Source organism: Rutilus rutilus (assembly GCF_951802725.1).
Source record: "Rutilus rutilus genome assembly, chromosome: 21".
In the NCBI taxonomy this organism is placed as follows: domain Eukaryota; kingdom Metazoa; phylum Chordata; class Actinopteri; order Cypriniformes; family Leuciscidae; genus Rutilus; species Rutilus rutilus.
Genome location: NC_140226.1, coordinates 1430001 through 1443504, shown reverse-complemented (window position 1 = coordinate 1443504; position 13504 = coordinate 1430001). Strand labels below are relative to the sequence as shown.

Genomic DNA, 13504 nt, shown 5'->3' with positions numbered 1-13504 from the left:
TCTCTTGTTTGAGATTCTAAAGTAGAAGCCTGTGCACTGCTCACTTGAACATACAACTCATAGAAACTTTTACATGTCTCACATGTGAGATCAGAACTGGCATGGGTTTGATGGGGTCTTAAAAATCTTGCATCTACTGCAGTATTTGCAAGGCTACAGGGTTGCACTACTGGTTCTACGCTGTAACACTTGCCCAATAGACTGTTCTTTAACAGGAAAAGTGGCTTTGTTGGGTCTTTGTCTACACTATCTATAAATTCTGCATGTGACATATATTGTGGGGTGTTTGGTAGTGGCTGAGCATCTGACACCCTGATGCTAAATTCGTCCCCTGCCCTGTGGTGGCTGAATTTTATGTCCCTCAGTCGTTTTGGCTCAATGTTCCTGACTGTCCCTGCATTCCACCTGCACTGCTCATCTGTAGATGCAAGCCCTGTCTTCCCGGTAGTAACTGCATTCTCAACCTGTCATGAGCACATTCACCTAATACGTTACCAGAGTCTGATCTATATCCATTTGCCATGTGTTTCATATTGTGTCAACCCCACATTGCTAAACTAAATAAAAAATTATTTTTAATAAATCACAGATAAAAACAAAATGAAAATTTCTTTTCTTCATACCTTCCAAAGGATAGCTGCTGCATGACTGCACAATCTCCCTAACCCAGGAATACATGAACATCCAACAGTATCTATCACCCCTGACTGCTGCAGCATTACCCAAGCAATAAGTTTGGGCTGGTTAGCACTTTGACTCCTGTCTACCTCTGCTTTTAAAAAGACATAGTCTCCGTGCTCCAGTAAAAAAATGCGCCCGATTTTATTACTAAAGAAGTCATTGAAGGCCTCTGTGCTTTTGTAATTGCGCATCTCCTCACAATCTACACCCTCCGAAAAGATAAAATAATTAATTATGTCAATATGGCTAAATCCTGGCCATAGCTTCATGTCATCCATCCAACCTGTCAATTTTGAGGGGTGTGGCACTCTGATACGGTCGCCTTCACGATCTTTTGAGATTTCATCTGCGGTCTATAGCCACCGACTACTTCCCATCTTGACCGAAAAATTGTCTACAACTACAAACGATCACCGTAGTCTTTACACTAGTACTAGCATTCCATGTAAACAAACACTTCAACCGGAAGTAGAAAACCGTTTAGTCAGTTGAACCCGCTATGAATCATGGGAAATAGAATGGGCGCAGAATAAGGTGGATAGCAAAACCGTTTGAGATGTTTAATATCCGTTCACAATTTAGCATCTTTAATGTATTTTCATCATGGTGAAAAAGTTTGGTGTGAATAAAATAAACTACTTAGGAGTAGCTAAAAACTCAGAGTCTGAAATATCCAAAAAATCCATATTCAAACCAAAATATCTGACTTCCTGTTGGTCGGAGCTAATGACTATGAATTAGAAAGTTGTCTGGCTCCATGAGAACACTAAATGTACTGAGTTTTGTGACTGTAGGTAAAACTATATCCCCCCCCCCCCCCCCCCCTTTTTTTTTTTTTTTTTTAAAAAGCGTTTTCCAAAACACCCATAATAGCCGACTTCCTGTTGGGATGGCGTAAAACTTGACCTAGGGAAAGTTTTTCGGCCCGATGAGATCTATATGTGTACTGAGTTTCATATTAATTCATGCAAGCGTGTTTGATATATGGACCAAGTTTTCGGACCCCGTTGAAGGGGGCGCTTTTGAGCCCCCCTGCCACGCCCGGGTACCAGCTTCAGCCTGGCCCTGATGGCCGTGGCTTCTGACCTTTGTGCAAAGTTTCAAGAGTTTTTGAGCATGTTAAGGGCCCCAAAAGTGCCGAAAGGTTGACAGAAAACTAATAATAAAGAATCCTAAGGAAAAACAATAGGGCCTTCGCCCTTTCAGGGCTTGGGCCCTAATAACATAAAACAGTTATTTTAAATTGTAATAATATTTAACAATATTACAGTTTTTACTGTATTTTTGATCAAATAAATGCAGCCTTTGTGAGCAGAAGAGACTTATTTTAAGAACTTTAAAACAGACCCCAAAAAAGCATTTTCTACCTCTCTATATCAGACCCCAAGACAATTAATTAGTAAAAAACATTAGAAATAGTTATTTAAAATAGGACATGTGACCTATTGAGAGAGGACCATGACAATTTTCTACAAAAAAATTAAAGTTCAGGTAGACATGATTACCAGGCTCCTCACAGTTTATTGTCGGGGTTCCAGCTGGAGTTCGGGTTCCCGCTCTCTCTTGCCCCGTACTGTCCACACACCAGCAGTAACCTGTGGACTCATGGCACTGCTGAGGCCTGTACTGACCCTCCTCATCACACTGAGGGATGAAGGCACCCACCAGAGTAACACCACCGTTTCCACTCTGAAGACTGTCTCTTTTCTGCTCACACTGGGTCTTGGGACGACCTTCAAGGTAAACGTACCAGAGATTATAGAATTTACTTGGAGAGTTAGTTCTCCAAAATTTTTTAATTCTGTCATCAGTAAGTCACCCTTCATGTTGTTCCAAAACTCATAAGACTTTCGTTCAACTTTGGAACAACCAATGAGGTTCATTCGACTCACAAAAGTCACATCCATGTGATCGGCCTCTTACAACGAACACACTGCTGAAGTTTCACCAAGATCTGTTAATGTATGCAGAAGTTATAACGCACTTCCTGTTTCACTTTTCTCACCATAAATTCATTTCCTCGCCATGGCCAAACCGTTTGAGATATCAAAAATCTATCCGCAATTTAGCATCCTCAATGTCTTGACTTCATGCACACCGAGTTTGGTGGTGATAAGAGGAATTCTCTAGGAGGAGTATTTCAAATTCCAGAGCATATGTTCTTCAAACAACCCATAATACCTGACTTCCTGTTGGGCGGAGCTAATAACATAGTTGTTCTGCCCGATGAGATCTATATGTGTACCGAGTTTCATATTAATTCATGCAAGCATGTTTGATATATGGACCAAGTTTTCGGACCCCGTTCAAGGGGGCGCTGTTGAGCCCCCCTGCCACGCCCGGGTACCAGCTTCAGCCAGGCCCTGATGGCCGCGGGTTCTGACCTTTGTGCAAAGTTTCAAGAGTTTTTGAGCATGTTAAGGGCCCCAAAAGCGCCCAAAAGGTTGACAGAAAACTAATAATAAAGAATCCTAAGGAAAAACAATAGGGCATTCGCCCTTTCAGGGCTTGGGCCCTAATAACATAAAACAGTTATTTTAAATTGTAATAATATTTAACAATATTACAGTTTTTACTGTATTTTTGATCAAATAAATGCAGCCTTCGTAAGCAGAAGAGACTTATTTTAAGAACTTTAAAACAGACCCCAAAAAACAAAAAAGCATTTGCTACCACTAGATATCAGATCCCAAGACAATTAATTAGTAAAAAACATTAGAAATAGTTATTTAAAATAGGACATGTGACCAATTGAGAGAGGACAATGACAATTTTCCACAAAAAAAAATCAAGTTCAGGTAGACATGATTACCAGGCTCCTCACAGTTTATTTTTGGGGTTCCAGCTGGAGTTCGGGTTCCCGCTCTCTCCTGCCCCGTACTGTCCACACACCAGCAGTATCCTGTGGACTCATGGCACTGCTGAGGCCTGTACTGACCCTCCTCATCACACTGAGGGATGAAGGCTCCCACCAGAGTAACACCACCATTTCCACTCTGAAGACTGTCTCTTTTCTGCTCACACTGGGTCTTGGGACGACCTTCAAGGTAAACGTACCAGAGATTATAGAATTTACTTGGAGAGTTAGTTCTCCAAAAATTTAAATTCTGTCATCAATAAGTCACCCTTCATGTTGTTCCAAAACTCATAAGACTTTCGTTCAACTTCGGAACAACCAATGAGGTTCATTCGACTCACGATAGTTAAATCCATGAGATCGGCCTCTTACAACGAACACACTGCTGAAGTTTCACCAAGATCTGTTAATGTATGCAGAAGTTATAACACACTTCCTGTTTCACTTTTCTCACCATAAATTAATTTCCTCGCCACGGCCAAACCGTTTGAGATATCAAAAATATATCCGCAATTTAGCATCCTCAATGTCTTGACTATCATGCACACCGAGTTTGGTGGTGATAGGATGAATTCTCTAGGAGGAGTATTTCAAATTCCAGAGCATATGTTCTTCAAACAACCCATAATACCTGACTTCCTGTTGGGCGGAGCTAATAACAGAGTATGTAAGTTGTTCGGCCCGATGAGATCTATGTGTACCGAGTTTCATATTAATTCATGCAAGCATGTTTGATATATGGACCAAGTTTTCGGACCCCGTTCAAGGGGGCGCTTTTGAGCCCCCCTGTCACGCCCGGGTACCAGCTTCAGCCCGGCCCTGATGGCCGCGGGTTCTGACCTTTGTGCAAAGTTTCAAGAGTTTTTGAGCATGTTAAGGGCCCCAAAAGTGCCCGAAAGGTTGACAGAAAACTAATAATAAAGAATCCTAAGGAAAAACAATAGGGCCTTCGCCCTTACAGGGCTTGGGCCCTAATAACATAAAACAGTTATTTTAAATTGTAATAATATTTAACAATATTACAGTTTTTACTGTATTTTTGATCAAATAAATGCAGCCTTCGTGAGCAGAAGAGACTTATTTTAAGAACTTTAAAACAGACCCCAAAAAACAAAAAAGCATTTGCTACCTCTAGATATCAGATCCCAAGACAATTAATTAGTAAAAAACATTAGAAATAGTTATTTAAAATAGGACATGTGACCAATTGAGAGAGGACAATGACAATTTTCCACAAAAAAAATCAAGTTCAGGTAGACATGATTACCAGGCTCCTCACAGTTTATTTTCGGGGTTCCAGCTGGAGTTCGGGTTCCCGCTGTCTCCTGCCCCGTACTGTCCACACACCAGCAGTAACCTGTGGACTCATGGCACTGCTGAGGCCTGTACTGACCCTCCTCATCACACTGAGGGATGAAGGCTCCCACCAGAGTAACACCACCATTTCCACTCTGAAGACTGTCTCTTTTCTGCTCACACTGGGTCTTGGGACGACCTTCAAGGTAAACATACCAGAGATTATAGAATTTACTTGGAGAGTTAGTTCTCCAAAAATTTTAATTCTGTCATCAATAAGTCACCCTTCATGTTGTTCCAAAACTCATAAGACTTTCGTTCAACTTCGGAACAACCAATGAGGTTCATTCGACTCATGATAGTTACATCCATGAGATCGGCCTCTTACAACGAACACACTGCTGAAGTTTCACCAAGATCTGTTAATGTATGCAGAAGTTATAACACACTTCCTGTTTCACTTTTCTCACCATAAATTAATTTCCTCGCCACGGCCAAACCGTTTGAGATATCAAAAATCTATCCGCAATTTAGCATCCTCAATGTCTTGACTATCATGCACACCGAGTTTGGTGGTGATAGGATGAATTCTCTAGGAGGAGTATTTCAAATTCCAGAGCATATGTTCTTCAAACAACCCATAATACCTGACTTCCTGTTGGGCGGAGCTAATAACAGAGTATGTAAGTTGTTCGGCCCGATGAGATCTATGTGTACCGAGTTTCATATTAATTCATGCAAGCATGTTTGATATATGGACCAAGTTTTCGGACCCCGTTCAAGGGGGCGCTGTTGAGTCCCCCTGTCACGCCAGGGTACCAGCTTCAGCCCTGCCCTGATGGCCGCGGGTTCTGACCTTTGTGCAAAGTTTCAAGAGTTTTTGAGCATGTTAAGGGCCCCAAAAGTGCCCGAAAGGTTGACAGAAAACTAATAATAAAGAATCCTAAGGAAAAACAATAGGGCCTTTGCCCTTTCAGGGCTTGGGCCCTAATAACATAAAACAGTTATTTTAAATTGTAATAATATTTAACAATATTACAGTTTTTACTGTATTTTTGATCAAATAAATGCAGCCTTCGTGAGCAGAAGAGACTTATTTTAAGAACTTTAAAACAGACCCCAAAAAACAAAAAAGCATTTGCTACCTCTAGATATCAGATCCCAAGACAATTAATTAGTAAAAAACATTAGAAATAGTTATTTAAAATAGGACATGTGACCAATTGAGAGAGGACAATGACAATTTTCCACAAAAAAAATCAAGTTCAGGTAGACATGATTACCAGGCTCCTCACAGTTTATTTTCGGGGTTCCAGCTGGAGTTCGGGTTCCCGCTCTCTCCTGCCCCGTACTGTCCACACACCAGCAGTAACCTGTGGACTCATGGCACTGCTGAGGCCTGTACTGACCCTCCTCATCACACTGAGGGATGAAGGCTCCCACCAGAGTAACACCACCATTTCCACTCTGAAGACTGTCTCTTTTCTGCTCACACTGGGTCTTGGGACGACCTTCAAGGTAAACGTACCAGAGATTATAGAATTTACTTGGAGAGTTAGTTTTCCAAAAAATTAAATTCTGTCATCAATAAGTCACCCTTCATGTTGTTCCAAAACTCATAAGACTTTCGTTCAACTTCGGAACAACCAATGAGGTTCATTCGACTCACGATAGTTACATCCATGAGATCGGCCTCTTACAACGAACACACTGCTGAAGTTTCACCAAGATCTGTTAATGTATGCAGAAGTTATAACACACTTCCTGTGTCCCTTATTCGCCATAAATTTGTTGCCTCGCCACGGCCAAACCGTTTGAGATATCAAACTTATAAATAATTCTTAAATTGAAAAAATAAGAATAAAAGGGGTTTAGTTGTGATATTTGTATACTTTTATATAGAAATAAATGGTGTTTAATTACATTTTTAGAAGATATGAGGCTTTTAGTGTTTCCTTTTTGGATATTACTTTAATCCCTCACTATAGCAAAACCGTTTGAGATGTTTAATATCCGTTCACAATTTAGCATCTTTAATGTATTTTCATCATGTTGAAAAAGTTTGGTGTGAATAAAATAAACCACTTAGGAGGAGTAGCTAAAAACTCAGAGTCTGAAATAGCCAAAAAATCCACATTCAAACCAAAATATCTGACTTACTGTTGGTCGGAGCTAATGACTGTAAATTAGAAAGTTGTCCGGCTCCATGAGAACACTAAACGTACTGAGTTTTGTGACTGTAGGTAAAACCAGCCCCTCCCCCCACACCCTTTAAAAAAAAAAAAAAAAAAAAAAAAAAGCGTTTCCAAAACACCCATAATAGCCGACTTCATGTTGGGATGGCGTAAAACTTGACCTAGGAAAAGTTGTTCGGACCGATGAGATCTATATGTGTACTGAGTTTCATATTAATTCATGCAAGCGTGTTTGATATATGGACCAAGTTTTCATACCCCGTTCAAGGGGGCGCTGTTGTGCCTTCCTGTTGGTCAGAGCTAATGACGGTAAATTAGAAAGTTGTCCGGCTTGATAAAAACAATATACATACCGATTTTTTTTTTTTTTTTTGCTGGAGATAAAACTAACACTAACACTTTTGTCAAAAGGTGGCGCTACTGAGCCCCTGCACCACGGCAATTTTTTAAACTTTGCACATGTCTACTGGCTAATTAACCTGTTAAGCTGCAACCCCACTTTTGAAAAATCCCCAGAAATGACATACCCAAACTGAAACAGATACAGTTCATGAACCCTTGGTACTAAAAGCACAAGTATGATCTCGTTTGAAAGCTGACACCTGGCAGTTTATTGTAAATGTAGAATTAATTATTGTCGTAATGACAAAAATTGTTATAAATAGCTTCAAAGTTTTGTAAAGTTATTAGAAATTATTTTTTATGAAACATCCTCATGAAAATAAAATTGAAGTTGGCACTGGAGCAATCTAGAAATGCACTACAGCTAAAGCCACATGTCTAAACATTTTATGTTTAAAATCTGAAGATAATAAGTCCAAAACTCTGTATTTAGTTAAATGTTTTCCAAGACCATGTCATGTGACTTTATTTTGATTTGACGCTAAAATGCTACTGATGTTTATTGTCATTTTCTAACCATCTATCCAGTATATTGTCTCTATTGTTTTGTGGTGCAAACGATCCCCATTCAGTCTCAATCTCCCCCTGCACACATTCACACCTCTCTCCAGCCTGGTTATGGCTCTGAATATGCATTTCTTTTGTCTGCATTATAGCTACTAACAACTGGCTATTCACAGGCTATTCATAGGGTTTCAGTCCCTAATTTCTTTTCTCAAAGTTCACCTCACATTTTAAACTGTATCAAATGCATTTCTTGAATAAAGAAACAATTCAGTAAGCATTCAAAAAATCATAAAAGTATAACTGCTAGACGTGGCAGGTGCACCTAGGGCTAGCTAGCATGTTAGCCTAGCACACCATCAATACATGACAAATTATGAGATTAAAACCATGTTTGTGTTCCAAACTAACTTTATAACGCAAGACGAGTGTTTTAAATAATCTTCTGTGATCTAATTTGGCTTCAGATAAAAAATCAGACAGAAAATATACTATTGGATATTGTTCTGCACAATGATAGTCTATATAGATTAGCATTACATTATAAATATAATATATTATTATGAAAATACCTGGCATGGCTTGAAAAACACAGGTAACTCAAATATCATTGCAAACATGTTTATTGTCTTCAAAGCGTCTGTATCTGCATGTGACAGCGCAATCTCTTGTTAGCTTTGTGTGTGTCAGTGACGTCCTGGAATGTCACATGATCATGGCTCTTCTTCATGTTCCATATATGGACTATTATTGTGCATATAGCGCCCTCAGGCTATTGGTATGAATTATAAAACACAGTATCAGAGTACCAAACGCTCATAAAGATTACATCGATGCATTTGGGTATAAATTCAATAAATATTATTCCTGTCTATAGAAATATGATGTAAATCTATGAGAATCTATCAATATTTCTCCAAATCTGCACAGTTTTGAGCTAAAGCCCTGAGGGATGTTGTTTTGTGTATCGCTGTCATGACGACAGCACGGAGTTTTTTATGAATGAAAGCGGCTGACGCGCATAATTCATATTAAAGGTATCGACTCATTTTTTCATTTCATAACTCCTGACACAAATTAAGACATAACTGTCACTATGACTTTCTCAGAATACAATAGTGGTCAAATACTGAAACTTGAGTATTATATCTTTTTAATTATGTATAGTTTGTCAAGGTATGACATTAAATCTGATAGTAACTTTGAATTAAATAAATAAAAAACGCTTCAGTGCGCGGGCGCACTGGCAACGGTTAACAGGTTAATGTGATGTGTCTGTCTAGTTTCATGCATTTTCAAGCATGTGAAGAGTCTCAAAAGCATCCAAAACGAAAATAAAAGTTTGAGGCATTGCCACGGCAACAGTATCTAAGATATCAATAATCCTTTTACAGGTCTACATCTGCCGTTTGTTTACTTTATACATAAAGTTTTAAGCAAATCGGGTAAAAATATGAGGGTGATTTCAAAGCATTTTGAAAGTGACACACTTCCTGTTGCCAGTTGGTGGCGCTATAATTTTGACTCACAAAAGTCACATCCATGTGATCGGCCTCTTACAACGAACACACTGCTGAAGTTTCACCAAGATCTGTTAATGTATGCAGAAGTTATAACGCACTTCCTGTTTCACTTTTCTCACCATAAATTAATTTCCTCGCCACGGCCAAACCGTTTGAGATATCAAAAATCTATCCGCAATTTAGCATCCTCAATGTCTTGACTTCATGCACACCGAGTTTGGTGGTGATAGGAGGAATTCTCTAGGAGGAGTATTTCAAATTCCAGAGCATATGTTCTTCAAACAACCCATAATACCTGACTTCCTTTTGGGCGGAGCTAATAATATAGTTGTTCTGCCCGATGAGATCTATATGTGTACCGAGTTTCATATTAATTCATGCAAGCATGTTTGATATATGGACCAAGTTTTCGGACCCCGTTCAAGGGGGCGCTGTTGAGCCCCCCTGCCACGCCCGGGTACCAGCTTCAGCCAGGCCCTGATGGCCGCGGGTTCTGACCTTTGTGCAAAGTTTCAAGAGTTTTTGAGCATGTTAAGGGCCCCAAAAGCGCCCAAAAGTTTGACAGAAAACTAATAATAAAGAATCCTAAGGAAAAACAATAGGGCCTTCGCCCTTTCAGGGCTTGGGCCCTAATAACATAAAACAGTTATTTTAAATTGTAATAATATTTAACAATATTACAGTTTTTACTGTATTTTTGATCAAATAAATGCAGCCTTCGTGAGCAGAAGAGACTTATTTTAAGAACTTTAAAACAGACCCCAAAAAACAAAAAAGCTTTTTCTACCTCTAGATATCAGATCCCAAGACAATTAATTAGTAAAAAAACATTAGAAATAGTTATTTAAAATAGGACATGTGACCAATTGAGAGAGGACAATGACAAATTTCCACACAAAAAATTCAAGTTCAGGTAGACATGATTACCAGGCTCCTCACAGTTTATTTTCGGGGTTCCAGCTGGAGTTCGGGTTCCCGCTCTCTCCTGCCCCGTACTGTCCACACACCAGCAGTAACCTGTGGACTCATGGCACTGCTGAGGCCTGTACTGACCCTCCTCATCACACTGAGGGATGAAGGCTCCCACCAGAGTAACACCACCATTTCCACTCTGAAGACTGTCTCTTTTCTGCTCACACTGGGTCTTGGGACGACCTTCAAGGTAAACGTACCAGAGATTATAGAATTTACTTGGAGAGTTAGTTCTCCAAAAATTTAAATTCTGTCATCAATAAGTCACCCTTCATGTTGTTCCAAAACTCATAAGACTTTCGTTCAACTTCGGAACAACCAATGAGGTTCATTCGACTCACGATAGTTACATCCATGAGATCGGCCTCTTACAACGAACACACTGCTGAAGTTTCACCAAGATCTGTTAATGTATGCAGAAGTTATAACACACTTCCTGTTTCACTTTTCTCACCATAAATTCATTTCCTCGCCACAACCAAACCGTTTGAGATATCAAAAATCTATCCGCAATTTAGCATCCTCAATGTCTTGACTATCATGCACACCGAGTTTGGTGGTGATAGGATGAATTCTCTAGGAGGAGTATTTCAAATTCCAGAGCATATGTTCTTCAAACAACCCATAATACCTGACTTCCTGTTGGGCGGAGCTAATAACAGAGTATGTAAGTTGTTCGGCCCGATGAGATCTATGTGTACCGAGTTTCATATTAATTCATGCAAGCATGTTTGATATATGGACCAAGTTTTCGGACCCCGTTCAAGGGGGCGCTGTTGAGCCCCCCTGTCACGCCCGGGTACCAGCTTCAGCCCGGCCCGGATGGCCGCGGGTTCTGACCTTTGTGCAAAGTTTCAAGAGTTTTTGAGCATGTTAAGGGCCCCAAAAGTGCCCAAAAGGTTGACAGAAAACTAATAATAAAGAATCCTAAGGAAAAACAATAGGGCCTTCGCCCTTTCAGGGCTTGGGCCCTAATAACATAAAACAGTTATTTTAAATTGTAATAATATTTAACAATATTACAGTTTTTACTGTATTTTTGATCAAATAAATGCAGCCTTCGTGAGCAGAAGAGACTTATTTTAAGAACTTTAAAACAGACCCCAAAAAAGCATTTTCTACCTCTCTATATCAGATCCCAAGACAATTAATTAGTAAAAAACATTAGAAATAGTTATTTAAAATAGGACATGTGACCTATTGAGAGAGGACAATAACAATTTTCTACAAAAAAATTCAAGTTCAGGTAGACATGATTACCAGGCTCCTCACAGTTTATTTTCGGGGTTCCAGCTGGAGTTCGGGTTCCCGCTCTCTCCTGCCCCGTACTGTCCACACACCAGCAGTAACCTGTGGACTCATGGCACTGCTGAGGCCTGTACTGACCCTCCTCATCACACTGAGGGATGAAGGCTCCCACCAGAGTAACACCACCATTTCCACTCTGAAGACTGTCTCTTTTCTGCTCACACTGGGTCTTGGGGCGACCTTCAAGGTAAACGTACCAGAGGTTATAGAATTTACTTGGAGAGTTAGTTCTCCAAAATTTTTTAATTCTGTCATCAATAAGTCACCCTTCATGTTGTTCCAAAACTCATAAGACTTTTGTTCAACTTCGGAACAACCAATGAGGTTCATTCGACTCACGATAGTTACATCCATGAGATCGGCCTCTTACAACGAACACACTGCTGAAGTTTCACCAAGATCTGTTAATGTATGCAGAAGTTATAACACACTTCCTGTGTCCCTTATTCGCCATAAATTTGTTGCCTCGCCACGGCCAAACCGTTTGAGATATCAAACTTATAAATAATTCTTAAATTGAAAAAATAAGAATAAAAGGGGTTTAGTTGTGATATTTGTATACTTTTATATAGAAATAAATGGTGTATAATTACATTTTTAGAAGATATGAGGCTTTTAGTGTTTCCTTTTTGGATATTACTTTAATCCCTCACTATAGCAAAACCGTTTGAGATGTTTAATATCCGTTCACAATTTAGCATCTTTAATGTATTTTCATCATGTTGAAAAAGTTTGGTGTGAATAAAATAAACCACTTAGGAGGAGTAGCTAAAAACTCAGAGTCTGAAATATCCAAAAAATCCACATTCAAACCAAAATATCTGACTTACTGTTGGTCGGAGCTAATGACTGTAAATTAGAAAGTTGTCCAGCTCCATGAGAACATTAAACGTACTGAGTTTTGTGACTGTAGGTAAAACCACCCCCACCCCCACCCCCTTAAAAAAAAAAAAAAAAAAAAAGCGTTTTCCAAACAACCCATAATAGCCGACTTCCTGTTGGGATGGCGTAAAACTTGACCTAGGGAAAGTTGTTCGGCCCGATGAGATCTATATGTGTACTGAGTTTCATATTAATTCATGCAAGCATATTTGATATATGGACCAAGTTTTCGGACCCCGTTCAAGGGGGCGCTGTTGTGCCTTCCTGTTGGTCAGAGCTAATGACGGTAAATTAGAAAGTTGTCCGGCTTGATAAAAACAAGATACATACCGATTTTTTTTTTTGCTGGAGATAAAACTAACACTAACACTTTTGTCAAAAGGTGGCGCTACTGAGCCCCTGCAACACGGCCATTTTTTAAACTTTGCACATGTCTACTGGCTAATTAATGTGATGTGTCTGTCTAGTTTCATGCATTTTCAAGCATGTGAAGAGTCTCAAAAGCATCCAAAACGAAAATAAAAGTTTGATGCGTTGCCACGGCAACAGTATCTAAGACATCAATAATCCTTTCACAGGTCTACATCTGCCGTTTGTTTACTTTATACACAAAGTTTTAAGCAAATCGGGTAAAAATATGAGGGTGATTTCAAAGCATTTTGAAAGTGACACACTTCCTGTTGCCAGTTGGTGGCGCTATAACTTTGACTCACAAAAGTCACATCCATGTGATCGGCCTCTTACAACGAACACACTGCTGAAGTTTCACCAAGATCTGTTAATGTATGCAGAAGTTATAACACACTTCCTGTTTCACTTTTCTCACCATCAATTAATTTCCTCGCCACGGCCAAACCGTTTGAGATATCAAAAATCTATCCACA

The 13504-nt window shown here is 39.5% G+C and overlaps 1 protein-coding gene across 50 annotated transcripts in view; it reads right to left on the bottom strand.

Moving 5' to 3' along the window:
- Positions 1–13504, bottom strand: part of LOC311280687 (thyroglobulin-like) — a 44211-nt gene that overhangs the window by 10687 nt on the left and 20020 nt on the right. For 3 of the 50 annotated variants that reach the window (XM_084393015.1, XM_084393064.1, XM_084393059.1), the window contains exons 4-9: positions 11691–11918; positions 10386–10613; positions 6118–6345; positions 4806–5033; positions 3494–3721; positions 2187–2414 (exon numbers count right to left, since the gene is read on the bottom strand). In XM_084393015.1, coding sequence (XP_084249141.1) covers positions 2187–2414; positions 3494–3721; positions 4806–5033; positions 6118–6345; positions 10386–10613; positions 11691–11918 — 1368 coding nt within the window. The remainder of the gene's footprint in view (positions 1–2186; positions 2415–3493; positions 3722–4805; positions 5034–6117; positions 6346–10385; positions 10614–11690; positions 11919–13504) is intronic. The other 47 variants (XM_084393016.1, XM_084393021.1, XM_084393028.1 and 44 more) reach the window with 35 other exon arrangements.